This window comes from Tenrec ecaudatus, chromosome 15, assembly GCF_050624435.1.
Source record: "Tenrec ecaudatus isolate mTenEca1 chromosome 15, mTenEca1.hap1, whole genome shotgun sequence".
Taxonomy (NCBI): Eukaryota; Metazoa; Chordata; class Mammalia; order Afrosoricida; family Tenrecidae; genus Tenrec; species Tenrec ecaudatus.
In genome coordinates, this window is record NC_134544.1 from 4,418,961 (window position 1) to 4,446,478 (window position 27,518).

At 54.9% G+C, this 27,518-nt stretch overlaps 1 protein-coding gene and 1 pseudogene across 1 annotated transcript; both read left to right on the top strand.

Annotated features, from left to right (window-relative positions):
- The first annotated feature begins 3,953 nt into the window (after nucleotides 1–3,953).
- DIPK1C (divergent protein kinase domain 1C) lies at nucleotides 3,954–25,833 on the top strand. Its single transcript, XM_075533203.1, has 4 exons — nucleotides 3,954–4,130; nucleotides 19,564–20,232; nucleotides 22,898–23,062; nucleotides 25,618–25,833. The coding sequence occupies exons 1-4, from the start codon at nucleotides 3,954–3,956 to the stop codon at nucleotides 25,831–25,833; spliced, it is 1,227 nt and encodes a 408-aa protein (XP_075389318.1).
- LOC142427779 (methionine-R-sulfoxide reductase B1 pseudogene) lies at nucleotides 15,085–15,404 on the top strand (annotated as a pseudogene).
- Nucleotides 25,834–27,518: the final 1,685 nt, after the last annotated feature.

Here is a 27,518-nt window from a genome sequence, read left to right on the forward strand (position 1 = left end):
TGGGAAACATAGGTGATCCGCTCTCTTCCCCAGCAAACTCAGGACGGTTTGCAGGGCCATGCCTTCGAGGCTGGCAGTTAGGTGCCAGGGAGAGAAAGAAATCCCAATGGGTTTCCTCACTGGCATCATTACATAAGCCCTTTGCCCCTGGGAGGGATGGTGTCTAGGACTGCCCTGAGGGCCTGGGACTACAGGATAAAATAAGACCCACCCCTCACCCCAAGGAACCACTAGTTTAACTGCAGTCGTAAAATGAACAAACTCCTGGGGACATGGTGAGAGAAAAACTCACTGCCATTGAGTCAATCCCAGCTCAGCAACGCTCTAGGACAGGGTTGGACAGCCCTGTGGGTTGCTGAATTGTAAGTCTTTGCAGGTGTAGAAAGCTCTGTCTGCAGGAAAGTGCCTGCTGGTTTTGAACTGCTGACTTTGGGGCAGCAGAACAAGCAGGGCTCCCTCCTTTGTAATTCGGAAGGGAGTGGTTTGGAGCTCACCCTGCAGGCAAGGCCAATCAATGACCATAACAAAGAAAACCCTACCTCCAAACAAATCCCAGGCTTTAAGGTGAGATTTCAATACTTATTTTCATAGAGGTGGGAGGGGCCACAATTCAGTTCCTGGCACCTCGCTCCAGCCCCAACTGGACCCAAGAGAGAAGCGGGTCTGGTTTGACTGCATGACCCTGTACCCCGACACTCATGCTTCAGAGTTTGGGGCTAGGGAGCAGGGAAAAGTAGCTCTTGGATTTTTCTATGTGTTTTTAACAAGTAGAAGCCCATTCAAATCAACGTGATGGAAAACAGGCACAGAGCCAAGTCGCTGCCACACCCTGCCAGTACTCCTAACCCAGACCGAGGGGTGAGTGTGGGGGTGGGCTCCCCTGGCTGCCAATCATTCTATTCATCACCATAGAGAGGTCCCCAGGCAATACAAGGGTTCACTGGAGAAGAAGCCAAACTTGCCCTTCCTTGGTCCTTAAGCCCAAGTCCCACTCTTTAATTTTAATGTGCCTATGTGTTTCCGAGGGGCCCTGGTCTGCTCTGTCCCCTGCTGATCTGTATGCCTGATCAAGTTCTCCTGCCACATCTTCATCCTTTCCATCGCCTCCCCACCTAGTCCCCACACCCTTAAACCTCACCACCACGCAGGCCAGGATGCCCAAGCCAGTGGCCTGGGGTAGTGCTCTACTGCAGAAATAACCATTAAAAAAAAAGGGGGACTTATTGCTGAGAAAAGACACAGCAAAACATAGCCCAGCACAACAGGTCTCCCGGGTGATATTCTTAGAGCTTTTCTGAGTTTTCCTGCCCCACAGACCTAAACTCCTTGTTTTCCCTAAACTCCTAAGTTTCCCGTCTAACCTTTCCAGTGGTTGCCTCTTGGTCCCATGTACTCTTGAAAGAGTACAATGCTCAAGCAGACCTTCCTTAACAGTTACATTATTGTGTGGTTTCTAGGAGACTTCAGGGCATATGTATGTAGTCTTTACGATTTAAAATTGATCTCAGGGTGGTAATTGTCATGGATTGCTCCATCTTTTATGGCTCTGGAATGTCTGGAGCCTAAGACACAATAACATTCTGTTGTACAATTTCCACCTTTTGATGAAGATTCTTCTTCAGACTCTTGGAACAAAGAACTCAATGACAGAAGAAGGGCGTGGGGGCAGGCAGCCTCCCATTACACATCCTCCTCCCATGTTTGACCCTCCTCCTTCCTCTGTTGCTCCTGGTAAATCTAAATGAATTGTGTCTTGGATGGCTGCTTGCACACTTTTAAGATCCCAGTGACCATGCCACCAACCCACAGCACTCAGTATGTTCTTAGGTCAATCCCCGGGATGCTTCTTGAAACCATGACCCTCAAACTCTGAATCAAGGAATCAAATCCCCTGAGGTGCTCAGTTGTACAAAGCAGCCCCAGCAACTTAATAAACCTGTCACACAACTTTGGGCAATTCAGCTTCGTGCAGGTGTACAACTTATTGGCAGCAATTAAAATAATTTCCTGCACAACTGTACTTTAATCAATGTGAGACTTCCATTACCATTTCCCCTCCATCCCCTCTCTCCTCCCTGTGAACCACCAATAAATTTTAGTCTGTCTGCCTTTTTTATATAAATGAGGTCATACAATATCTCTTCTTTTGTGATTGATTTATTGTATGCAGCATAATGTCCATCCAGACTGCAGCATGCAACCAGACTTCTTGTCTCCTGCTGCTCTGGTGGTGCTCCTCTGCAGGTTCTTCGCTCCTCCGCTGGCAGCTGGGTAGGTGGTGCCCATCTTCTGGCTGTTTTGTGTCATGCTGCAGAGAGTCCTGATGCAAAAGCCTCAGAGACTCTGCTTTCAGGTCCTCTGAGTTTATCTTAGGAGCCTTGGCTGTGTAGTGTGGCGGGCAGAAGTGAGCGTTAGCAGGGCAGGTGGGCTAAGAGATAGAGCAGGTGAAAACATTCCAAGGACTTCACACCTCCTCCCCCTCCCCTCCCCTTAGGTGACCTTCAGGCCCAGGTGCAGAAGACTAACCTTTACAGATAACTTTGAATGATGTCACTTAGCTTGGGGACCTACAGACAACAAAGTTACAGTGGAAAACTCCCCAGCTACTCCCTCCCTCCAGACCTGGGCTATAACACTCTCCACCTCTCACCTGGGCAGTGTGACTTCTGGGGGCCCAACTGGGAGGGGGGCCTGGTGAACCTCACCCTGGAGCTCAGGATGCTCCAGTCCCTTTCTCTGCTCTCCCTTCCCTCCCAGGAGCACTGAAATAACCCCCTGAAACGGTTTTCTACCTTTATTTTCTTTCCTTCACCAAATCAACCTCACACGGTGGTTATGGGTTGGGCTGTGATCTGAATGATAGGCAGTTTGAAACCACCGGCTCCTCCTCAGGTCAAAGACGGGGCTTTCTACTCCCATAAACAGTTAGCATCTCAGAAATCCAAAGGGAGTTCCGGATGAGGGGGGAGTGTGCCACTGGCCTGCGACGTGAGGATAGATGCTCGCTCAGTACCACATACTTCTTTCTACTTTGGCCCAGAACGAACTCAGCTAGGAAGCTGGTGGGAATCCGCACCGTCTGAGCAAACTTTGAAGAATTCGAGAGTGAGCCCTTGGACCCAAGAGCCTTGCAGCTCTTGAGCTGTGCTCACCTCGGCCTCCTCCACTCCCCACCCGAGCTGCCTCCACGGTGAGGAGGGGCAGCATGGGCGGAGTGCAGAGGGCTGGCAAGAACCAGAGAGAGCTCTGTTGGGAGGCGCCAGCACTTCAGAGACAGTCTGGGGTTTGGTCGCCAGCACGGACTTCTGGAAAGACTCGTTGAGACGCACTTGCCGGACACTTCCCCTGCCGGCGCACTTTTACAGAGAGCCCTGGGCGCCCACCTAATAGAAGGCGGTTGGGGCGGTTACAGTTCCAGAGGGCGCTGTGGGTAGGCAGCCCTTGGGAGGGACGTGGGGGTGGGGGCGGGGGAGGTGAGAGAAAGATGGGGTGGGGGAGGCAGGGCGCAGAGTGGAGGCGACCCTTGGAGAGGGCGTCTGTAGGCACAGGGCATCCGTGGGGGAGGGCGCCTGGTGGTTCCCGGGTGGAGGGTGCGGGGAGGGAGAAGGCGCCCTGGGACTGGCTTGCGGAGGCAGTTCCCTGACTGTCGCCTCGCCGTCACCCTGCAACGCCTGCACCTCCCGGGGCTCGGAGGACGGGGAGGGGGCCCCCTCGGGGGAAGAAGAGGAGAAGAGCGGTCATCTCGCGGAGAGGTAACCCGGGCCCTGAGCCCAGAGAGTCCCAGGGGCCGGGGGCTAGGAGCGGAGACCTGGGGGTGGGGGCGATTCCGGGGCTCTGAGCACGTGGGCAGGGCGCGGAGCGGCGCGCGCGAATCCCTGCGGGGCGGCGGCGGGGCGGGCTCCGGCCGTGTCGCCCCTCCTGCCGCGCGTTGCTGGGCCGGGCGGGGCGGGCTGATGGCGCGAGCGGCGGGCGCGCGGGGCCGAGCGCTCTGGGGGCGCCGAGCGCTGCTGGCCGCCGCCGCTTGGACCGCCGGCTGGGTGCTGGCGGCCGCGTTGCTGCTCCGGGCGCGCCCGCCGGGTCTCCCCGAGCACTGCAGCGACCAGAGGAGCCGGCGCATCCTGGCCGCGCTGGTAGGTTCCCCGCTGCCGCCCGCGGGAGCCCCGGGCCGGGCACCCCGCGCCCCCCCTCCCGAACTCCGGTTCTCGTGGGACCCCTCTGTCCCGGCGCGCACGCCACCCCCGGGGACCAGGGAGCCTCCACGTGGGTCCCGCCTGCGCGCGGATCCCCTATCTGCGCGCCCTGCTCTCCAGAACCGGGTCCCTGCGGGTGTGCTGCACGTCTATCCCATTTCGCCGTGATTGGCCTTTGCCCCAAGACAATTTCCCTGTCCCGCTGCCCCCACCACCTTCCGACAGAAACTTTGCGGGTGCAGGACTCAGAGCGGCCCCATCCCCTGGAACCAGAAACCGCCAGCCTCCGCGGGTGGCTGCGTTCTCAGAGGGCACACAGGAGTTGGGCACCAAGCCTCCATCCCTCTCCCGTCCTCGGCGCCCACCGGCCCGCCGCTTCTGGGATATCAGCTGGGCTGCCATGCCCTTCCCCAGCCCCAACCACTGCAGAAAGGCGGGGAGGGTCCCAGCCCCCTCCCCACCTCCCGCGTACCTCGCGCTAGCGAGGACTCTGCAGCCGTTGCCCCAGGGCTGCAGGCCTGGGGCTGCTCCGGGGTTGAGGGAGGGAGCTGGGGCAGGGGCATCCGACTCTGCGCAGAGCCCTCCTAGTCCTCTCACAGGACCTTGTGAGCCTGCGGTGCCCGAAGGTGGAGCCGAAGTGTTTGGGGGGTGGGGGGCAGGGGAACAATTGGGGAGAAAAGGGATGCTTTGGCACCTGGCCGCGAAGCAGCGGAGATTGCTCTCCGAGGCCGGCAAACACTGTTCTAAGAAAGGCCAGCCTTTCTTAGCCTGCTCACTCGGTTCGGTTCGGAAAATCCCACACTTCCGAAATACACGTGGAAATCTTTAAAAGGTCCCCAGAGAAACGTGAGGGTACCCGATTACTACTCTCTTCCTAAAATAGTGGTTATTTGAGCAGCGGTTTGCAAAGTGATCTATTTTGAGAAATCTTTAAGAAACTCGTGTGACCATTTTCAGTCAATGGCTTCCATATGGGTGGCTTTTGGAGATGGAAGGGTTTCAGATCGTGGGTCAGGACACTTTGGTTCGAGCAAAGGATGAACTCTTCTTTAAAGCAAAGGATGGACTCTTCTTTAAACGGCGAGGTTGGGAAAATGAAGCAAGTAGTTAGCTCCAGCACTCGGATTGGGCATAGGATCTGCAGGGAAGAATTAGGAACCCCTCTTCCCTGTCAAATTGACGCCCTACACAGGAGCTGGGATTTCTCAGGAGCCAGTCTAAAATGCCCTTTCCCTGGGTTAAAGCACCCAGCTGCTCTGGCCAGAAGTTTGGCAGCTGGACTGAGTCTACTGGATGCTCCACAGAGAAAGCTGTGACAGTCTGCTTACCTCAAGATTGGGAGCCTGGGGAACCCTATGGGGCAGTTCTGTTCTGTCCCCTAGGGTCACTACGAATCGAATTGGGACGGCAGTATGTTTGGCTTTTGCTTTGGATGGAGTAATTAAGTGAACAAAAACGCATCGTTGGCCATGCCCGAGTATAACTATTTACAACCATAATATAATCCTTCAGTTAAAAGAAAAGGCCAATACCTTGGTTCATTTTCCAGAGAGACAGTGCTTTCTATTTCTGTAGAGTTAGTCTCTACCACAAGGGCAGTTGGAATCCCCTTGATGGTGCTGGCTCGGTTTTGGTTATGGTTCATTTATTTACCCTGGCTAAGTGGGAAAGGCCGGTGGAAATCCAGGAGCCTGTGAAAAGGCACAGCAGGCTGCATGCAGCGAATTAGGCTGCTAATTGGAAGGCCTGCTGTTGGAACCTCCAAGCACTCTGGGAGAAAGATGTGTCTCAGCTTCCTTCTGTAAGGATGACAGCCTTAGAGACTGTCCATGTGGGGCAGTGCTGCAAGTGGCTTGGGATTCTGGGCCTTGAGATCTGAAGTCATTGCTAATCAGCTTTTAAACGACAAGTCTACTGAGAGCATTCCCCAGCCCTCCAAAGGCACTGCTATTGAATCAGTGCTGACAGATAGCCCCCCCTAGGACCAGGCTGAACTGCCCCTGTGGATCTCTGAGACTGTAACTCTTTATGGGAATAGAAAGCCTCATCTTCCTCCTGAGGAGCGGCTGGTGGATTCAAACTGTTGACTTTGAGGTTATAGTCCAGTTTGGAAGCCACCAGGCCCTCTAGTGGTGGCCTTATTGTCTGCTACAGCCAGTCCTGGAGCTTGAGCGAGTTGTTGAACTTTGGAAGACCCTATGCCTTCCAGCCATTTAAAGGCCTTCCCAAACGGCCAGGGATGCTGTCTCAGCTCTGTCCTGCTCCCCTGTTTCTCCTGTGTGTTTGTCCCTGTGTGACCTGGATACCCTGAGCCCTCCTGCCCAGTGGGCACTGGGAGCCGGGCTGACTGCTGCCTCTGTGAGCATGTTCCTCTTCCTTGGCCGGCTTTTGTCTTGCTGGTAGAAGTGGGCCCCAGGCCTTCATTGGCTTTCACTCCTCTGGCCTGAGGGAGGTGACGCCTTGGCACAGGGTGGTGAGCAGCTTTAGCAGTGGGCTAAAGCAGGTGTCAGAGACCACCCCCCTTGCAGAAGCTGGGCCTGGAAGAAGGAAAACCTGCAGAGCCAGTTCAGCTATGAGGGAGCATCAGGCCAGGCCTCCCAGCTGGGGAGCTCCCTTCCCTGAGAGCACCCACCACCCTCAGCAGAGCTGGATGCTCTCTTGGTCCTGGCTGCCAGGGCCTGGAGCCCGCTGTCCTGGGATCAGTGTCAGGAAACCTGGCCAGGCTGCAGGCGTGCTGGCCCAGGCAGTGTGGCTAGACTTCTAGTGCGGTGGGCAAAGCCCACACGGGCGCATCAGGGAGATGGGTGGCACTGCGCTCAGGGCCACCCCATTTATCCCCTCCATACCCCTGATAGGTGGTGGCTTTTAGATGCTGTGGAGTTGGCTCTCACCTGGTGTACAACAGAGCAATGCACTGCTCATTCCTGCAGTCCCACAATCTCTGTGTGAGCCCATTATTGCAGCCACTGTGTCAACCCATCTCACCGAGGGTCTTCCTCTTTTCCATTTACCAACCAGGATGTCCTTTCCCAGGGACTGGTCCTTGCTGATAACATGTCCAAAGTATATGGGACAAAGTCTTGCCTTCCTTGCTTCCAAAGAGCATTCTGACCAGTTCTTCAGGACAGATCTGTGTGCTCTTCTGGCAGTCCCTCGCACTTTAAATAATTTAAATGCATTGATTCTTCCTAGGTCTTCCTTATTCAGTGTCCAACTTTTACATGGCGTCCAACACCATGGCCTGGGGCAGGAGTACTTTAGTCTTCTAAGTGGTCCCTCGATCATCAACACCTTAAAGAGGTCTTGTGCAGCAGATTTACCCAACTCCCTGGATGGGTACACTTTTTACAGGTGGGGGCCTGAGCCCCATGGAGCAGAACCAGCTGGCCCTCACTCACCGGCCAGGAGCCTCCCCTCTGAAAACCAGCCATGAAATACCCACTCTGGGGAGTACAGTGGACTCTACACTCACTGACCAGCAGCTGCTGTCTGGGTACTCCCCAAACCCTCAAACCCAAACCACTGCCATCAAGGAGATGCTGACTCAGAGCAGCTCTGTGGTCATAATAGAACTGTACCCTGGGGTTTCCGAGGCTGTAATTATTTACAGGAGCACGCAGCCTCCTCTTTGTCCCAAAGAATGGCTGGTGGACTTGAACCGCAGACTTTGCGGTTAGGAGCCTCACCCATAACTTCCCACTCTTTTGAGTGCTGTGAGTGTGGTGTGCAGTTGAGTGCATCTGGCTGACTGAGACTCTGGAGGAGAGAACTGTGTGTCAGTGGGTTCCTAGGCTGCTGCTTGCACTGGGGAGCCAGCCTGGTCTTTCTTCTAAAGATTGGCTCACTCACTCATTCACTCACTGACCACTCATTCACTCATTCTCATGGACTGACTGATTCACTCACTCACTGACTACTCTTTCACTCACTGACCACTCACTCACTCACTCACTCACTCACTCATTCTCACTGACTGACTGATTCACTCACTCAGTCACTCACTTACTGACTCACTCACCCACTCACTCACTGCTATCTCCCCCATGGAGCGGGTGGTGGTTTCAAACTACTGACCTTGCAGTTAGCAGCCCAACATGTAACCACGATGCCAGTCTAATAAGTCCTAATGCTCAGTCTAGGAAGTGTGAATATGGTTTCACTTGGTGTCTACATTAGGGTTCATTTGAACAGGTGGTCTCATGGTTCTTTGCTGCATAGAAGCTGCCCAGGCCCCACCAGGAGCTCTGCATGGAGGACAGACAGGGTCCCCAGGATGATGGACCATGTCCCGAGGGCTCTTCCCATTCAGAGTCGCCTAACCTGCCTGTGGCCCGGCCAGAGCATTGCTCCAGGACCAGGACCTTGGGAAGAACTCCCGTCATGAAACACATGGGCTCTCCCTATGAGGAACCCACTGCTCCTTAAAGACCAGAACAAAGAACACCAGCCCCTAGGCCGGACCCTGGCAGCCCTGGTAACGGTTTCCAGGCCCCCCGGTGAACAGGCTTTGTTGGTGCCCAAGAACTGTGAACCGGAACAAAAGCTGGAGTGAAAACCAAGTGACCATGCAAAGACATCCGTGTGAACCCAGGGAACCTTCCAGAAATGCCCCCGTCTTCAGGCGCCAGTTGGGATTTCCCTCTGTGCAGACAAAAGTCCAATCTGACCCTTATTCCCCCACCCCCTTTTTTAAAATTTTGAAGTTTGTAATTTTTTTATCATTTTATTAGGAGTTCATACAACTTTTATCACAATCCACACATATATCAATTGTGTAAAGCATATTTGTACATTCATTGCCCTCATCATTTTCAAACATTTGCTTTCCACCTAAGCCCCTGACATCAGCCCCTCATTTTCCCCTCCCTTCCCACTCCCCCCACCCTCATGAACCCTTGATAATTTATAAATTATATTTTGTCATATCTTGCCCTGTCTGACATCTCCCTTCACCCACTTGTTCTGTTGTGTCCCCCAGGGAGGAGGTCACAGGTAGATCCTTGTAATCGGTTCTCTCTTTCAACCCAACCTCCCTTCACCCTTCCAGTATTGCCACTCACACCATTGGTCCTGAAGGGATCATCCGCCCTGGATTCCCTGTTTCCAGTTCCTATCTGTATCAGTGTACATTCTCTGGTCTAGCCATATTTGTAAGGTAGAATTGGGATCATGATAAGTGGGGGGCGGAGGAAGCATTTGGGAGCTAGAGAAAAGTTGTATGTTTCATCATTGCTACATTGCACTGGCTCATCTCCTCCCCGAGACCTTTCTGTAAGGGGATGCCCAGTGGCCTACAAATGGGCTTTTGGTCTCCACGCCATACTGCCCCTCCCCCCCATTCACAATGATATGATTTTTTTGTTCTGATGATGCCTGATACCTGATCCCTTCGACACCTTGTGATCACACAGGCTGGTGTGCTTCTTCCATGTGGGCTTTGTTGCTTCTGAGCTAATGGATGCTTGTTCAAGCCCTTAAGACCCCAGATGCTACATCCTTCGACAGCCGGCACAATCAGCTTTCTTCAGCACATTTGCTTATGCACCTGCTTTATCTTCAGTGGTTGTGTCAGGAAGGTGAGCATCATAGAATACCAATTTAATAGAAGAAAGTATTCTTGGATTGAGGGAGTACTTGAATGGAGGCCCAATGTCCTTCTGCTACCTATTTCCCCATCTTCATATATAAATATATTTACATTTGTACATGCCTTTATTTAGAACTCTATAAATGCCCTTTGCCTCCTAGCTCTTTCCTCTATTTCCTTTGACTTTCATCTTGTCCCACTATGATGCTCAGTCTTCATTTGCGTTTCAGTAATTCCTTTTGGTTACATTTCCCTTGATCATGCCTTACCAGGCCCCCTACACTCTCCTCACCACCGATTTGGATCACTTGTTCCCTTGTCCCTGGGTTTGTTAACACCACTACCTTTCCCCCCACCTCCCGCTCTCTCATGTCCCCCAGGAACTGTAGGTCCTGTTGTTTTCTCCACCAGATTGTTCATCCAGCCTATCTTATTTAGACAGACCTGTAGATATAATAGCATGCACAAAAACAAGACAGAGAAAATTTAAACAACAATATACAACAAAACAATAACAAAAAACCAATGACAAAAAACAAAACACAACAAGAAAGAAAAACTTATAGTTAGTTCAAGGACTGTTTGTTGGCCTTTAGGAGTGTTATCCAGTCCAGTCTGTTGGGGCACCAAGCCCTGGCCCCAAAGTCCACCTTCAGCATTCCCTGGGGACCTCACCGCTCCGTTCCCTTGCTGTTCTGTTGCACCCCCTTAGTGTTTTGCCTCAGTGTGGCGGGATCAGATCGGGTGCAATTCCCACACGGTGTCTCTGGTGTTGTTCCCTGTAGGGCTATGGGTCAGTGAGGGACATTGTGTCTCATAGTGAGGCAAGCCATGTGGTCCTCTCTGTGGACTGGCTGCTCTGAGTGAGAACATCATCCTCAAGGCCTGGTGGGCCAGGAAGTTCTCCACTCTCTCATCCTCCCCCTTCATCTGTTCCCACATGGTCCGGTCAGATATGTCCCTCTCCCAGAGCTGCTGCATATTCAGGGCTGTCCTTTGAAATAAATTATACAGCGGGGAGGGGCAGGTGTCCACACTTATCCCCCTTTTAAGATAAGGAGATAGAGACATCACTCCTACTGAGTCAAAAAGCACACACCACAAAAAAACCCCAGCTCCTTCAAAGGGTCATCTGGCTAATGAAATACTTTTAAATCATCTCTAACCCTGCGACAATGTTTAGCTTCAAGACAAGGATCCAGACTTTTTGATCACTGCTGGCTAAGGGCCTCGGGGAGTCTTCCTCTGCTGTAGCAGCCCAGAGTGCATAAAGGTCCTCCCAGTCCTACCCCCCATCCACTCCCGCCGCCGAGCCATGACTGTCACCCACTGCCACCATGCGACTCGGACTCAGCCACGCTCTAGGATGTCTTTGCATGATGGCGCTGGTGATGAACACTGAATGTCCCACGGATTGCCCGAAGAACAGACAGACCTGGCTGGAAGAAGAACCGCTAGAAGGTTCCTTAGGAGCCGGGATGGCGAGACTTCATCTCACATACTCAGAACATGAGGTCAGAGAGACCCTTTTCTGGAAAAGGACATCCTGCTAGGTAACGTAGAGGGTCAGCAAAAATGAGGAAGACCCTCGATAAAATTGACAGACATGGTGGCTGCAACAATGGGCTCACACATAAGACCAATTGTGAGGATGGTGCAGGACCGGGCAGTGTTTTGTGCTGCTATACATCGGGTCCCTATGAGTCAGAACCGACTCCATGGCACTAGCAACAGGGCAGAGTATAACTGACTCGTGGGCTTTCCAGCTCTGACGACCTTACTGAAGCAGATGGCTTTTCCTTAAACCAGCAGTTCTCAACCTGTGGGTCGCGGCCCCTTTGGGGGTCAAACGACCCTTTCACGGGTCATGTAAGACCATTGGAAAACACAGATTTCTGATGGTCTTAGGAACCAAGACACGTCCTCTATCTGTCTCCAGGTGGGTCCACCTACATGCAGATATGCTGATCTGGTGAGGAAGAAGCTATCTCAACCTTCGCACTGACTTTGGCTTTTTGCCTTTTTACACATGCTGTTGCAAAATGTAGCAATGTAGTTTACTGTTATATTAAGACTTATGCTTCAAGACAAAATTTCATTTATTTGTCATTAGAAATAAATATTTCACAATATACAACATTGTTTTTGTGATTAATCACTATGCTTTCATTATGTTCAATTTTTTAAAATGAAAATACACTCTGCCTATCAGATATTTACATTTTGATTCATAACAGTAGCAAAATTACAGTGATGAAGTAGCAACAAAAATAATTTTGTGGTTGGGAGGCCCTACAACATGAGGAAAGGTATTAAAGGGTCACAGCATTAGGAAGGTTGAGAACCGCTGTATTAAACTGAAATCCGCTGCCACAAGATTGATTCTGGCTCATATACGTAGGGTCTAGGGTAGTATAGGGTCTCTGAGCTGGTAAATCTTTATGGGTGCAGAAAGCCTCATGTTTCCCTTGAGAAGTGGCTGATGTGTTTTGACTGCTGACTTAGCAGTGAACAGCCCAGTGCCTCACCCTCAGCACCACCAGGGCATACTTAATTCCACGAAGCCTTTTCCCACATAACCAGGGCAAACAGCTGAAGGATGATGTCAGCTTTTCGTTTTAAGCTAAAAGTTTAAAATGGCAAACTATCCCTTTTTATTCCCTACGATTAAGCCAAAGGTGCCTGGCGGGGCAGCAGGTTAAACTCTGGACTGCTGAATGCAGTCAGCATCCCACGCCACCACTTGCTCCCTGCAAGGAACACAAGGCTGTCTGCTTCCGTAACGTTTTAAGGAAACTGACTGGGGTAGCAATTGTACGGTTCTGCTTGGTGTGACTGGATTGTGGAATGGTAGATGTATTAACACCCAGTTAATAATGAGAAATAAAGTATGAAAATCCATTTAATAAAAAGATGTCTAGCCTTGGAAACTCACAGGGGGTAGTTCTATTGTCCTATATGGTTGCTGTTAGTCTGAATTGCTTTGATGGCAGTAAGTTTGGTTTTGATAATTAATCAGTCCTCATCCAAACCCAAACCCACTGCCAGGAATCAATCCTGACTCCTGGCGACCCTAGAGGACAGAGTCAGGTTGTCCCTTTGCATTTCCAAGGCCTGAAACAGGAGCCCTGGTGGCTACTAAGCACGAGGGTAGCAGTTTAAAGCCAGTCTCTCTGCAGTTCCACACTGTCCTATTGGGTCGCCCTGAGTCAGAACTGACTCAATGACAGTGAGTTGGTTTCTTCATGTTTCCAGGAACCGACAACCTTATCTTTCCCTCTTTAATCTCTGTTCCAGCATGGCTCTCAGTCAGGGAAGCACTTATGCCCAACATAAGAAAAGAACTCTGGTGGTGTAGTGGTTACCCACAGGGCCACTAACTGCAAGGTCAGCAGTTTGAAATCACCAGCCGCTCTGCAGGGGAGAGGGGATTTCTGCTCCCATAAGGAGTCGCAGTCTCTGAAGCTCCCAGGGGCGGCTTTACCCTATCCTGTAGAGTCTCTGTGAGATGGAAACGACTCAAATGCAGGGAGTGAGGGAGCCAGTCAGTGGTGGAGTGGTTTCTGAGTGGAACTCACCAGCTGCTCCTTGGAAGAAAGATTTGCAGTCTTGGGAACGCTATATGGGGTCACTGTGAACAGAAGTGACTCGCTGGCTTGGGTTTTGGTTGAATGGCTAATGAGGAGCCTTGGCGGGCAGTAGGTTAGGTGTTGGTCAGAGGTCCAGACCCACCAACCACTCCTCTGGAGATGGATGAGGCAGCGTGCTTCTGTAAAGGTCGCTCTCTTGGAAATCCTAGGGAGCTTAGCCGCCTGCCCTGGGGGTAGCTTTTGATCAGACTCAAAGCTAGGACTAGGTGGCAGTGGGGGAAAATGGCTAATGTTTACAGCCACCGTTGTGTGTGTTGTGGGCTGTCTTGATGTCCCCTGTGTGAGTGTCTGGGGTTGGCTTATCTGTTTGTTGCTGGGGGGTGAAGGTTTCTACATGTTCAGATATTAGACCCTTGTCAGCTAGATGCTGCCAGATTCCCCCAGTCTGCAGCTTCTCTTTTTGCTGTGTTGGGAAAGTCTTGTGACGAGCTTCATTTCAGTATTTGATGTTTAGGAGAGCCAAAGTTGGCATCTTTAGGACCCCTGGTGATGTAGTGGTTACGAGTTGGGCTGCAATCTGTAAGGTCGACAGATCGAAACCACCAGCTGCTTCTCAGGAGAAAGATGGGGCTTGCTACTCCTTTAAAGCTTTTCCGTCTCAGAAACCCACAGGACAGCTCTGTGAGAGATTGGCTTCAAACAGCGGCCCTTGTGGTTAATAGCCACCAGGACTCCTGTTTAAGACCTTGGAAATCCAAAGGGGCAACTGGACTCTGTCCTCTAGGCTCGCCATGAGTTAGCGTCGTCTCGATGGCAGGGAGCGTGGTTTTGGTGGCTGCTAAAGGCCAACATTGGCCTTGATGGCCTGCAGTTGATGGGGTGAGGCTCACATTTACCAGATGGGACCTCTGAAGAAAGGCCTGGCGAAAGATATCAGGAAAACTGGTGGCAGTTCCACTCTGCACACACAGGCCACCACGAGTCATCATTACCCCCGTGGCAGTTGGTGTGGCGTATGTTTCTGAGAAAGGGCTGAAGCCATGGCCCTTCCAATCCTGGTGACCACAGCCCCCAGTAACAAACAGATGAGCCACCCAAGAGACAGCCTCTGCATGGCCCGTGTCCAGGCCAAAGGGAGAGGACAGGCTGTTGGCGTAGGTGCCCAGTACTTTCCTGCTTGTCGGCAGTGTGGGCATCAGCATGGCCCTGGATGTCCCTCCATCTCCCATCTCCCTGCGCAGCGGGGCAGCGATCCCGAGTCCCCTCCAGCTCAGCACCTTCCTGTCAGTCACGACCCCCGCCATCCCTCCTGTTGGTTGGGCTTTGCAAGTCGTAGACTGGCCCCTCTGGTGAAGCTACTAACACTACGCTAAGGTTCCTGCGTACTCGATGGAGTCGTGCTGTCTGGGATGCTGTGCAGGGCTCTGTGGCTTTATAAAGAAACCAAGGTGGGGAATGTTGCATTTCTCACCAGGGTTCTTTCTCCCTTAGAGCAGCTGGTGGGTTTGAACCACTGATCTTGCAGTTAGCTGACCAACTCTCAACCGTCTATACCAGGGGTCCTCAAACTACAGGCTCACGGCCTGCCGAGGACACTTATCCAGCCCGCTGGGTGTATTTGCCCATTTGGTTTTTACTTCAAAATAAGATAGTGCGGTGGGGTCGGTGCTCTTGGAGCTGCCGGAGTGTGAGAGCAGAACGGGAACCTGGTAGCACTATGTCTTTCTGCAGCTTCTCCGGGGCGAGGTTTTCCAGAATCACTTTGAACCCGCTGTCTACGCGTGTGCCAAGTGCGACTATGAGCTGTTCTCCAGCCGCTCCAAGTACGAGCACTCGACGCCACGGCCAGCCTTCACAGAGACGATCCATGATGACAGCGTGGCCAAGCGGCCAGAGCCCAACCAGCCTGATGCCTTTAAGGTGTCCTGCGGTAAATGTGGCTGGCCACCGGCTTGGCCACGAGTTCCTCAATGCTGGCCCCAAGCGGGGGCAGTCCCGCTTCTGAATATTCAGCAGTTCCCTGAAGTTCATCCCTAAAGGCAACAAATCTGCCTCCCAGGGGAAGTAAGCGGGCAGTCCAACCCCAAGCAGTCACAGGCACTGGTCACCCCCGCTTTAGAAATGCAGCCTGCTGACCTTCAGGCAGGGAGGGCTGGATGAGGGCGGGGGGGGGGGGGTTTCAGTGTTTCCTGACAACCCTACCCCCTGTGCCAGGATGAGGCCGAGGGCTGGTTCATCTTGACCTCTGAGGCTCGATGCTGGGACTCTGACCTTAGGGTGTCTGTCTTGAAAGACATAACACTCTTGCTTTCTCTCCTCAGCCTGGCAGCCACTCCCTGTCTATCTGGTCTCACCCTATGAGCCCCAATTCCCAAGGGGTTTCAGCTCTCACCAGGGCCCATGCTGACCCCCTAAGTTGTGTGAACAGATGCAACCACTACAAGACCATGTCCCAGTCGGTGGCTCCAGCCCGGTCACTGCATGAATCACGCTGGTCAAATCCTTCCAGGCTCACCAGGGCACTGATGGTCTGTGACCTGCTGGGGCATGCAGGCCCATGGCACCACCCCTGAGTCCCAGGTCTCCATCTGTGTGGAAGAGCAGCCACTGATCCATGGTCTTCCTACCAGTCCCTGGTGGGGCCTGGGAGGTCTTGTCCCACAGTCTGTACCTGCCAAGCCTGCCCCAGGAGAGTCCATCCAGAGCTGCTGGTGGCAGCCCCACCCTCTCCCGCTTCACCCTCTCCAACTTTCTGAACTGATGGGCTGGAAACTAATAAAGCAAGGAGGCCCAGCAGGCTGCCTTGTCCATGACTGGGTCTGTCTCCACCTTTAAAAAAAGTACAGTGTGCATAGGAATTTGTTCATAGTTGTTGTTGTTTTTTAAACTATAGTCCGGCCCTCCAACGGTCTGAGGGACAGTGAACTGGCCCCCTGTTTAAAAAGTTTGAGGACCCCTGCTCTACACCACCAAAACACAAACTCGAGGCCATCGAGTAGGATAGGGTAAAACTGCCTCTGTGGGTTTCCAAGACTGTGATTCTTTATGGTAGTAGAGAGCCTCATCTTTCTTCTACAGAGGGGTTGGTGGTTTCGAAATGCTGACCTTGTGGTGAGAAGCCCAACATGGAATCCACTACCCAACAAGGACACCTTCTAAATGGGAGAGTCTGTAAAATACCAGATCAAGCAGAGAGGAAAATAAATGAATGACACACCAATACATCCCCCCCGCCCCATGGCATCTGCTCACCCCAGGTTGAGACGATCCCCGGGTGAGGGGTCTTACCTCACCTCCCAAGATTACCTGGCAGGCGGGGGCTGGCACCAGCGGCTGTTCTTCCACAAGGGGATAAGGAAGCACTTAGACACCTACTGACCCTGGTCCCTCCCTGGTCATCTCAGTACTCCCTCACTCAGTGGATCCCAGCCTTGGAACTAGGACGAGGACGCAGGATTACAAAGAGAAGAGGGTTTCACCCAAACCGCCCTCCACTGGTCCCTGCAGAGTCCCCAGCGGCTGTGAGTGTGCCACCAGGGCTGCGACTGCGTGGGTGAGGAGATCAGTGCAGCTTCTCAGGGCAGTGGTTTCCCAAGACAAAGGCCAGCCCCAGGCGGCCTCCGTGGCATCAAGTAGCTCTGGGATCAGGTTCAGGACTTTGTCTCTGCAGATCCCTATCTTCCTGCCAGGCTGCTGGGGGCAAGGGCTACAGCACCACCTCCAATCGGCTGCACAGAGCTCTAAAGCAGCCCGAGGTGAGCTCCCGGGGCCCCTCCCCAACACCCCAGTCTCAGATCAGATGACATGGTCTTGATCTCGCAGGCACTTATGGGGATTCTTTCTGGACACCTGAATCCCAGGTCCATGTTTAAGGAGCTCAAGTGTTTCTCCTGAAATTGTCTGCTGAGAAGAGCCTTGATACGTAGTTGTTGGACTCGCACCACGTAGGGACCCCATGGGGCCAAGGAGGACTGCCCCCAGGGTCCCTGGGTTCTGATCTTCATAAGAGCCCCTCGCAGGTCTTTCTCCCACAGTGGCCCTTTCTGTTGGCAGCCCAGCACATGGCAATCCCCCTGGGGCACTCCCAGACTTGCCAGGAGTTGGACTGGACTGGGCAGCAGCCCACTGGGTGTAGTTTGTGTCCCTGGTCCTCCTTACTGGGACCAACTCGCCTGCAGCAGCCTTTCTGCAGGCCCACGGGCCCGTGTGAAACTCCTGGGGGCCAGAGTGCTGCGGAATACCAAGACCTGAGTTTCAGAAGATGATGTGGTGCCTACCCCATAGATTTCACCACACTGCCAGCAGGGACAGGGGCAGCAGCTAACGATCCGGCAGCCCGATATATGCAAATACATTCGAAGCAGAATGCAGAAAGCTATAAATAGCTCCCTACCTTCTCAGTGGGGTCTTGACACCAAGCCAGGTCAGGCTCTTCAGGCAGTTACAGAGAACTCGTGTCTTTCACAACTTCCTGGATTTTTGAATTATTTACAAATCCCTGCACTACTCCCCCCCCCCCCAAAAAAAAAAACTACACCACACCTTCTGACTCCAGCAATCCTGCTAGAGAGGGTGTCAGAGGCGGTCAATATTGATGGGAGCAGACGTCATCAGCTTTTTCAGAACGGCTGATAGGTTTAAACTACTGACTTTATGGTTAGCAGCCCAGCACTTACCCGACTGTGTCACCAGGCACTGACCAGAGGGACATCTGTGCCTGTAAGGGGCTGTCTGGGACCTTGTCCTTTGCAGGGGCTGTGGAGCCTGCTCCAACCACCAGCCACCCCACGTCTCACTGTCATCAGGATCACTAGGTCAGTCCACCTCCTAGAGGGCTCCCTCAGGTTTGCCGGGCCGCCCCTTGACCAAGCACAGTGCCCCGCTCGAGAGATGGGCCTTCCCAGACGGCGTGCGGTGTCGCAGCCGAGCCTGCTCTGTGGTGACCCTCGGCGTTTCCACTGGTTAATTTCTCCCTATTCAGCTTTGGACTGGAAGGTCGCCCAAGATGCCTGCCCACCATGGGTGGCCTTTTGAAAAACTGGAGGCATAGTTTCCAGCATCTTGGCAACACGCATGTCACCACCCAGGCTGCCATGGAGGGGAGGGGTGAGGTGGGGTGGCACTACAGGCAACACGGTTCCTTCTCTGCAAACACTGGGGTTCAAGGAGCTGGCCACACAGCCCCCCCCCCCCCGTGACAGGTGCAAGCTCCCCGGAGGTTCTTGGTGTGGACAGCATTGAGAACCACTTGCCCAGCCTCATGGCAGATGCCGCAATAAGCAGGAGGCGCACGGGCTCACTGGTGCCTCCTCGCTCCTCTGTAGTCAACACCGTCAGGTGTTCTTGCCACCTCACAGCCCCGATTCTGGGCTTGGCTGCCACCTGCCTCTGCCGGCCCCACAGCACCTGCCTACAGAGTCAGATTCTCTTTTCACATCGACAGGACCTGACAGGGACAGGGGCCCCAGGCTGCGAGGTCAAGGTACACACGGGCTTGCTTGTGCTTCCTGATCCAGCTGCAGCGAGCACTTTCACATAGTCACACCCTGCCAACGACGGCCGCCTCAGCCACTCAGTTCCCATCTAGTCCCCGTCCCCACTCCCACCAGACAGACACAGATCAAAGGCATGTGGGACTCCTCAGAAGGTGTTTGCTGCAGATGAGTAAGCACAACAGAACCTATGCTTACTCTCCTCACTTGCTACTCCGCCCTTGCCCGGCCCAGCCCAGGGTCACCCATGGTGGACAGGTCTTGGGCAACCTTCCAGTCTAAGAGGTTGGCTTTGGGCAAAGGGAACCTGAGGGTGGTGAGGTCCAACCCACAGATGGCTGGTTCCATGTTTGGCCTTCCCTTCCCCCGCTTCTGCAGACTTGGTCCTAGAGGCCTCAATGAGTAACGTAACTGGACCAACAGAAATAGTCTGTTTTACAAAACCCGAACTCGTTACCTCTGGGTTAGTTCAGACTTGTGGCAACCTGTGTGTTACAGGGTCGCACCGCGCCCTAAGGTTTTCTGGGCTCTTCCTGTAACCGCGGCAGATTGCTGGCCTTTCTTTTGCTGTACCGCCGACCGAGTGTGCCAACCGTGGGCACTGCCCAGGGCCCTTTGAGCTCTCCCTGGCTGGTGCCGGCTCTGGGGGCTTGCTTGTCCCTGGCCAGGGCTCCCGCGGTGACCGGCCCTTCCCTTCCTTGCAGTGCCAGGACTACCGGGGCGGAGCGCTCGTGGGGGACCTGTGTGAAGACCTGTGCGCGGCCGGCCGGCTGGTGTACCGGCGCTGCCTATACTACGAGCGGGGCAAGAAGGTGCTGCAGGCCGACTGGCGGGGCCGGCCAGTCATCCTCAAGTCCACGGAGGAGGCCTTCTCCAGCTTCCAGCGCCCGGGCCTGCTGGAGGCGGTGGCTGATGAGGCCCAGGACCTGCCCGAGGCCGAGCTGCTGCTGCTCGTGGCCAGCGAGGTCAAGAGCGCCCTGGGCCTGCAGCTGGCCAATGGCAGTCTGGGGCGGTTGTGGCCGGGCTGGGGCCCCGGCTGGCGTGGGCAGGTGGCCAGCCTGTGGGCGCTGCTGCAGCAGGAGGAGTTCCTCCACCTGAGCCTGCTGCAGGGCCTGAGCCGCCACGTGCCCCCTGTGCTAGGCTCCTGTGGCCACTTCTACGCCGTGGAGCTGCTGGCGGCCGGGAGCCCAAGCCTGGGCGCGCTCTTCCCGCTAGGCCCTGACGTTGGGGCACGAGGGGGCCAGGCCGCAGCCGTGGGCACCATGGCGCTCAGCTTCCTGGACATGGTGCGGCACTTTGAGCAGGACTTTGCCCACCGCTTGCACCTCTGTGATGTCAAGCCCGAGAACTTCGCCATCCGCAGTGACCTCACGGTGAGGCCCGGGGCTGGGCGCCCTAAGGGGGCTGGGCGGCTGGATCTAGTGACTCTGGTGGTCTTCCTGGTACAGGGTGCCATCTGCCAGCCCTGGCACCTCATTTACCCACCACCTTCATTTGGGGTGCTACGGAATGGATAGCTGGGACACACAGCCTTCTCCCACTCAGGTGTGAACCCCAAAACATGCCCAAGGGCAACTCCAGTCCCCAGCTCAGAGAAGGTAGGCTCCCTGTGCTCTGTTAGCCTGGAGACTGAAAGTGGGCTCCAGGGACCCCCGTTTCTCCCGGGTGGTCAGAACACCAGGGAATAAGAATCTGGCCCCAGGGAGAGGACCTTTGAACTTGGATTACGAGAGACCCTTTCCACTACTTCTGCAGAGGGTCCGGCCCTGACCCATTCCAGGCCCTGCACCAGAGTTTTAAAAGCTTTTTTGGAGATTCCAATATTTCTCCAGTAGCCAGTCACCCAGGCCTCTCCTCTGAGGTGCCCCTGGGGTCTCCAGCTTTTGACCTTTCGGTGCACAGTCGAGTGCCTGAGCCTTGGCTGCCCGGCTGGCCCCATGATAAAGGAGCACTGACCATGGGGGTTTTCTGCCTGTGACTTCCTGCAGTGGTTGCCTGGCCTTTCCTACACGGCATTCCTGGGTGCACTGGAAGCCGCCAGTTAACTGTTTGCACCACGAGGGTGGGGGCCTTTGATGTTTCATTATAAAATCACCCCCCCCACACACACACACTCACAGGATGAAGCCAATGTGCAGATGAAGGCTCATGGGTCTAGGTGCCCTGACACAGGTGTCATTGCTTGGAGGTATGATGCCAGGGCAGGTGGTGACGTTGGGTGTGGCCGGGACCTGGGCAGAAGGCTATGCTCCATGCCCCCAGCTTGCCAGTCATTGTAGCAATGGGCTTGTGATGGATGACCTTCTCTCGATGGATGAGAACTAAGGGAGCAGAAAGCAGGTGCCACCATGTCAGCCCCAGCCCACCCCATCCAACGGCACATGCCACCACTGCACCACCATCACCCCACTCCCACCGCTGTGCCTGCAGCTGGACTGGGAATCAAGCTTGAATCAGGCCCTTGGCCTCCTGGAACCGGAGGGAGGGTGATGAGCTCGCTGACTTGGGTGGGGGCAGGGTGCTGGTGGTGGTGGGGGCGCTGGGCTGCTGACTTGTGTGGGCTCGTGGCCTGCCTGCCCAGACGCAGGCTCTTGCTTAGCAGCCTTGTCATCCCTCCGAGCTACAAGCCACTCTGTTGCAGTTTGGGCCGACTCTAGGTTTTCATGGGCTGAGCTCGTCTTTTAGGTTGCTGGGTTTTTTTTAAAAATCCAGGTGGTAGATTAAGAAAAAACCACCCACTGTCATTTAGAGATGATTTCTTCTTTCGGTTGTCAAGGTGTTTTTGGTAGGAAGCCAGGGGGTAAAATCTGAAATCCTCAGGGTGGGGGAAGAGGGGTCCCCTTCTCATGCTGACAGGAAACTTGTTGGTTCAGGGGCCGAACCCATCCCAACTCGGGAACCTGCCTCCACTGCCTCCCTGATGCTCAGGTAACAGACCTGCCATCCATAGAGAGCCGGGGGCCCTGGGGCCCCTGGGTGTGTGTGTTGGGGGGTGGGGGGTAAGAAGTTTCAGCATTGTGCTGCCAACTGCAAGGTAGCAGTTCGAACCCACCAGCCAACCGACAGGAGCCAAACTGAGGCTGTATGCTCCCATAAAGACTGACGGTCTCGGAAACTGCAGGGCAGCGGTGAGGCAATGGGTTTCGGACTGTACTCCTCTCCTGCCCCCCCCTCCTATCCTCAGACCCATCTGGGGAACACAGTCTCCTTATGTCTGAGTTATTGGGGACAGGTGGATTATAGCCTCGGTCTTTATAACCCTGGCCCTGAAGGACAGAGACTGAGGATAGAGGCTCAGAGGAGGAAGTAGTTTTTAGGACCTGTCAGCAATTCTACTTGCAGAGCTGAGGATATGCTTAAAGATGACCATGACACTTTGATTACAGGTCCCACACTCCAAGCTCTATCAGTGACAAAGCCAAAGCTTTGGGCTCTGACCCCTGACAACTGCCTGCGGTGGAAGAATTGCACATTAGGGGAAACAGCCATTCTCTGGTGCCGCCCGGGTCACGTCCTTGGGGCCAGCTTAGGTGCATGGTGACCGTGTCATGCTCAGTGGATTCAGATTCCCAGTGACCCCACAGCACAGGGGAGAGCTGCCCCATATGGCTTCTGAGGCGGTCAGCTTCACAAAGGTGGACCGCCAGGTCTTTTCTGCCTCAGAGACCCTGGGTGGCTTAAGCAGGCATCTCCACGAGCCGGGATTCAGAGCCAAAGGATGCAGGGGCTCCTGGCCCTTCTTTCCTGGCAGCAACATCCCTCCTGCCGAGATGGTTCCTTTCTGATGTGGCAGGATCGCAAAACGGACCAGTCCCCACATTGGCATCCCAAGGGTTTGCAGTCACAATGAACTCTGCTCACAGCCATCCAACTGGGATCAGAGAATGCCATCGTCCCATCAGCATCTGCCCTGCCTCCCTCACCGAGCTCTCAGGGACAGAGCTGTCTGCCGGGGTGCACAAAGCCCTTGCTAGTGGGGCTCCCTCCCCAGGAGCGAACTCTCTGACCTGGAGTAGCCATGTGCGGTGTCCATTTCAGGTGGTGGCCATCGATGTGGACATGGCGTTTTTCGAACCCAAGATGAGGGAAATTCTTGAGCAGAACTGCACGGTGGATGAAGACTGCAATTTCTTCGACTGTTTCTCCAAGTGTGATCTGCGCGCGCACAGGTGTGGGGCCCAGCGTGTGAACAGCAACCTGCAGGTGAGTGGGGTGGGTGGTGGGTGGGCTGGTGTGCCGGCCCGGCCACCTTGTCCCTTCAGTATGGCAGTGCTGTGGCTTCCCGACACAAGCTGTTGTCCAGATCAACGTCTCCCAGTGGCCCACTGCAGACAGGTGTCACAGGTGCAGGCAGACTCACCTCACCTATTTGTGTCCACCATGTCTCACCTACAGACACGTGCTTCTTACAGAGGGGTGTGGTTCGGGGAAACCTGAGGGCGAGCACACCTGTCGGTGAGTGTCATCCTCCTGCAGGTACGCTCACTGTCTCACAGCCACTCTAAGGGACAGCGTAGAGCTGCCCTGCCGGCTTCTGCTGCTCTCCTGTGAACAGGCCTGTGTGTTGCAGCTGGCGACCTTGTCCAGTGTGACAGCCACGGTGTCCCAGGGCCCCTCAGAATGGGCTCGGGGCAGTGAGTCCTTGTGTGATGCTAACTCGCCCTCTCTGTGTCCCATGTTGCGCATTCCCACCTCAACTCAAACGTTCCTATTTTGACCGCGACCCCACAGCACAGGGGAGAGCAGCCCCACATGGTTTCCGAGATGGTCAGCTTCACAGGGGTGGACTTCCAGGTGCTTTCTCCCTCAGAGACCCTGGGTGGCTTCGAACCACTGACCTGGTTAGTGGTCGAGTGAGTGTGCCTTGTGCAGTTGCCTGCAATCTGACCAGCAGCCACAGGATGAGGGTGAAGGAGGCACCACGTGGGTGCAGTCTGTGTTGAGCCTGCACATGCCATCCTGGCCGCTCTGGGTGGTCAGCTGGGGGCCTGTGCCTGTGTGTCACTGAGGGCTCTAGGGAAAGTCTGTCTCACCTGGTCCTAGTGGCTCCCTGTGCTCCAAGGCTGTGGCCGTAGACCCACGCCTTCCCATGTCATCCCGTGGTGGCCCTCCTCTTCTCTGAAGACACCACTCACATTGGACTGGGCGCCCCCCTCAAGTGTGGTCACTTATCACATGAGCAGGTGACACAGCCACAACTGACCTCCCGTATCGGTGAGAGCAGGACCTCCCACTCAGCTCCCAGGCTCCCAGCCCTCCTCGTGGGGCAGCAGGGACCACCCCTCCTCCTGTCCACAGAGCTGTGAATCCCAAGAGCGGCCCTCCTCTGGGAGGCGCAGGGACCGGTCTGTGGGGCAGCCCGTGTCCTGAGCATGGGAAGAATGCAGCATACGCCTGCAGGCAGACCTGGTGGCAGCGGTCAGACACGTGGCCAGTCCTGGTACGGGACACTTCCAGCTCCCTGACAACAGGCGAGCTCCAGGTAACCATCCCACCCATGCACTCAAAATCCAACCCTAATGCACTGCCAGCGAGCCCGTCCCAGCTCACAGTGACCTGACAGGGCTGGTCTACCAGCCCTGGGAGTTTCTGAGAGTAGCTGTCCAGGAACAGAAAGCCTCGTCTTTCTCTTGGGGAGCGGCTGACAATTTCCAATGACCCACCGGTCAGCAGCCCAATCTGTAACCCACCAGGGCTCCCACAAAGAGGTCTCAGCAGCCGAGAGTTCAAAGCATCCTGCTTCGAGTGAAAGATGGAGACAGAGGCTTCCTTTGTATTTCTGCTTCTGAAACATGCTCTCAGAAGAGCCTCCCCCACAGCCTTGCTTCCCCCCTTCACCACCCACCTTGTGTGGGCTTCCTTTCTACCATGCTGTTGGTCCCTGGGGCCAACTGGGCGTTTCGAGAACTGGGCTCAGCCAAGGCCGCACTGCGGTGGCAGAGGGAGGCTGGCTGTCCCTGTCCTGGACTCATGTCCCTTGTCTACTTGGAAATTGCTGATCCTCTTTGGGGGTGTCCCCAAGTTTTCCCCATCGCTGCTGAGGCTGGGGGTGGGGGCTACCCTCTTTCTCACATAGGCAGCCCCTCACCCTCTAAAGAACCAGTCACAACAGAGACAGATTTTTCGGCCTCAGACCACCGCGTCTTTCTTCTGAGGCACACGCAGGGCTGCCCTCCTCTTTCAGTGCCATCTCTTCCTGGCATGTGAGGCACTGTTCAGAATCCAGCCTCTCTGTGTACCGGGGGGGGGGGGGGCAGGGAGCTCCACAGTCTACATTGGATCAGTGATTCTATAGCACAAGCCCCATCAGCAGGGGAGAAACACACAACAGAATTCCACATGTTCACGTAATCCGGACTTTCCAGATCCATGGAAGCTGAACGGACCCTTGAAAGTGTTGCCTTAAAACCACAAGCATCCGGTGAGGCCGTCTGGAAACCAAACAGTGGTCAAGCGTAACTAGTGAAGCAGGCCTGCCAGGAGGTGGTGCTGGTTTCAGGGCTGTCTAGGTGGGCTCACTCGGATACCACATGTGGTCAGGGAGGGGCAGCGAGCTCATGTTAGTGGGGGAGGGGAGGATGGCTGCCCCGCAGGAGGAAGACCTGTCATATGCATGGGTGGTGCACTGCCCTGGGTATTCTCAACCAACACCACCACAATAGGACAAGGCACCAAAGTGGAGCCCCCTACGCACACACACCCCTCCCCACACCCCGGCTGAGGGTGTGCCCGGCTGACCTGCCTGCTCTCTCCCTCAGGTCATCTGTGATAAGATCTTCCGCCACTGGTTCTCCTCACCCCGGGAAGGCTTGGGGATCTCCTTCCAGCTCCAGCAGAAGTTACAGGAGGTGGTGCAGGAGTGTGCGGCCCCTGGAGCCCCCAAGGTCCCCCAGAGAGCAGCCCGAGGCATCTTCTGGAAGCTCCAGGGCCTGCTGCAGGCCGTGCAGCAGGAACTGCAGGTGGCCAAGCTGTAGCTGGGTCCCAGGCTCTGGTCACTCACTGCCTAGAGGTGGCCATGGACTGACTTTGGCATTTGCTCTAACAATGAGACTCCTGTTGGTCTCACTGTGGGGAACTGCTCAGCTCGCTGGGCCCAGCCCTGCCTGGCGGGATGGCCTCTGGGGAAGACGAGGGAGGGGCACCCGGTGGGTCCCCTTTGCAGGGTTCTCATCAGAAACAGCCTTGACCCCGAAGTGCATTTATTCTGGCCCTGGGCTGACACATTTCTGTACAGCGTCCCCACATCTTCCCGTGTGCGTGTGAGCGTGAGTGTGTGTGCATGCCGGGTATGTGTGAATGTAAATGTGCACAAAGGTGATTGGGAGACCGTGGGCATGAGTGAGTGTATACGTGTGTGTACAAGGGTTTGTGGGTATGGGTGGGTGTCATGTGTGTGTATCTAAGTGGCTGAGCGTGCACGTGTGAGTGGGTGCTTGGGTGAGCGTGACAGCATGTGTGCGTCTGGATGTGTGAGTACTGTGACAGGTGAGTGTGAACATGCAAGCGTGCACAAGTGTGTGGGTAAGGTGAGTGTGTGAGTGTGTATATGTGATTACTTGTGTGTGAGTGCACACATACATGTGCATGAGCATGACTGAGCATCCGTGGATGTGAGGGCGACAGGTGTGTGTGACAGGTGAGTTGGGTGGGGGCAGTGGTGTCTCCAGCACATCCTCTGGGACCTTTCTCGCCGCCAACAAAGAAAAGGAAAGTTTTCTTTCTTTTGGAAATTTAATACAATAAAAGTGAAAATTCACATACAGAGGATCTCCCACTTTTCAGCACCCATCCACTCCCCCCGGCTCAGCCTGAAGCTGAGACTTAGACGCTCACTGCGACTCGCCTCCCTTTGCACACAGGGGTGAGTGGGGGTGGTGGTGGTGGTGGTGAGTGGGGTGGGTAGACCCAGCTCCAGAGGTCTGCATCCAGAAGGAAACTGTACCATCTGTGTGCAGAAGGGGGACACATCCGGGCCTTGGAGCCCCTCTGCCTATGAGAACATGCCAGGGGCCGAGCCTGGGGGGTGTGCTGAGTCAGCGTGAGTTTCACCCACAGGGACAGGCGCTTACTCAGCCAGTAAGCAGTGGGGCCCAGTGCACTGCCCACCTTCAAGCTGCCTCAGAAGCTGTGTCTCAGGGGCCCTGCCGGGACTGGCTCAGCTTTAGGCGAGGGCAGGGGAGCTCCGGGTGATGTAAAAGCGGAGGCGCTTTATAGGAGCACAGGCCGCATTTCTTCTGCATTTGGAGGCCACGTCTCTGGCCCAGTCGGCTATAACATGCCTGAGAGGGACCGTCGCACGGTCAAGGCCCCACCAGCTCTGATGTCCACCCTGCGTGACGACCTCTGTGCAGAGTCCCCAATCATTACCTGCTGGCCTCACCGCCACCCGCACCACAGGGTGGTCCCAGCTGCCCCTGAAAGCGCCCCTCTCATCCCTCAGAAGGGCAGTTCGACGCGGTGACTGGACAGGTACAGGCCGAAACTGGAGTCCAGTGGACAGACCTAGGACAGTAGGATTTTCGGGGATAGAAGTGCCTCCTACACGTTCTGATGCACTTGCTCTTTTTGCAGATGGCGATGTGTCCGCTGCACCCCACTGTCCCCGGCCAGGCCCGCGGTAGCACCGGTGGGATGAGGGGCGGGCGGGGGAGGTTCTGCT

What these genes read in the sequence shown, in the direction of transcription:
- DIPK1C (XM_075533203.1), top strand. Translation starts at nt 3,954, where the DNA reads ATGGCGCGAGCGGCGGGCGCGCGGGGCCGAGCGCTCTGGGGGCGCCGA. An exon ending in CCATCCGCAGTGACCTCACG is followed by an intron (nt 20,233 to 22,897) that starts GTGAGGCCCGGG and finishes TGTCCATTTCAG; the next exon opens with GTGGTGGCCATCGATGTGGA. An exon ending in GTGTGAACAGCAACCTGCAG is followed by an intron (nt 23,063 to 25,617) that starts GTGAGTGGGGTG and finishes TCTCTCCCTCAG; the next exon opens with GTCATCTGTGATAAGATCTT.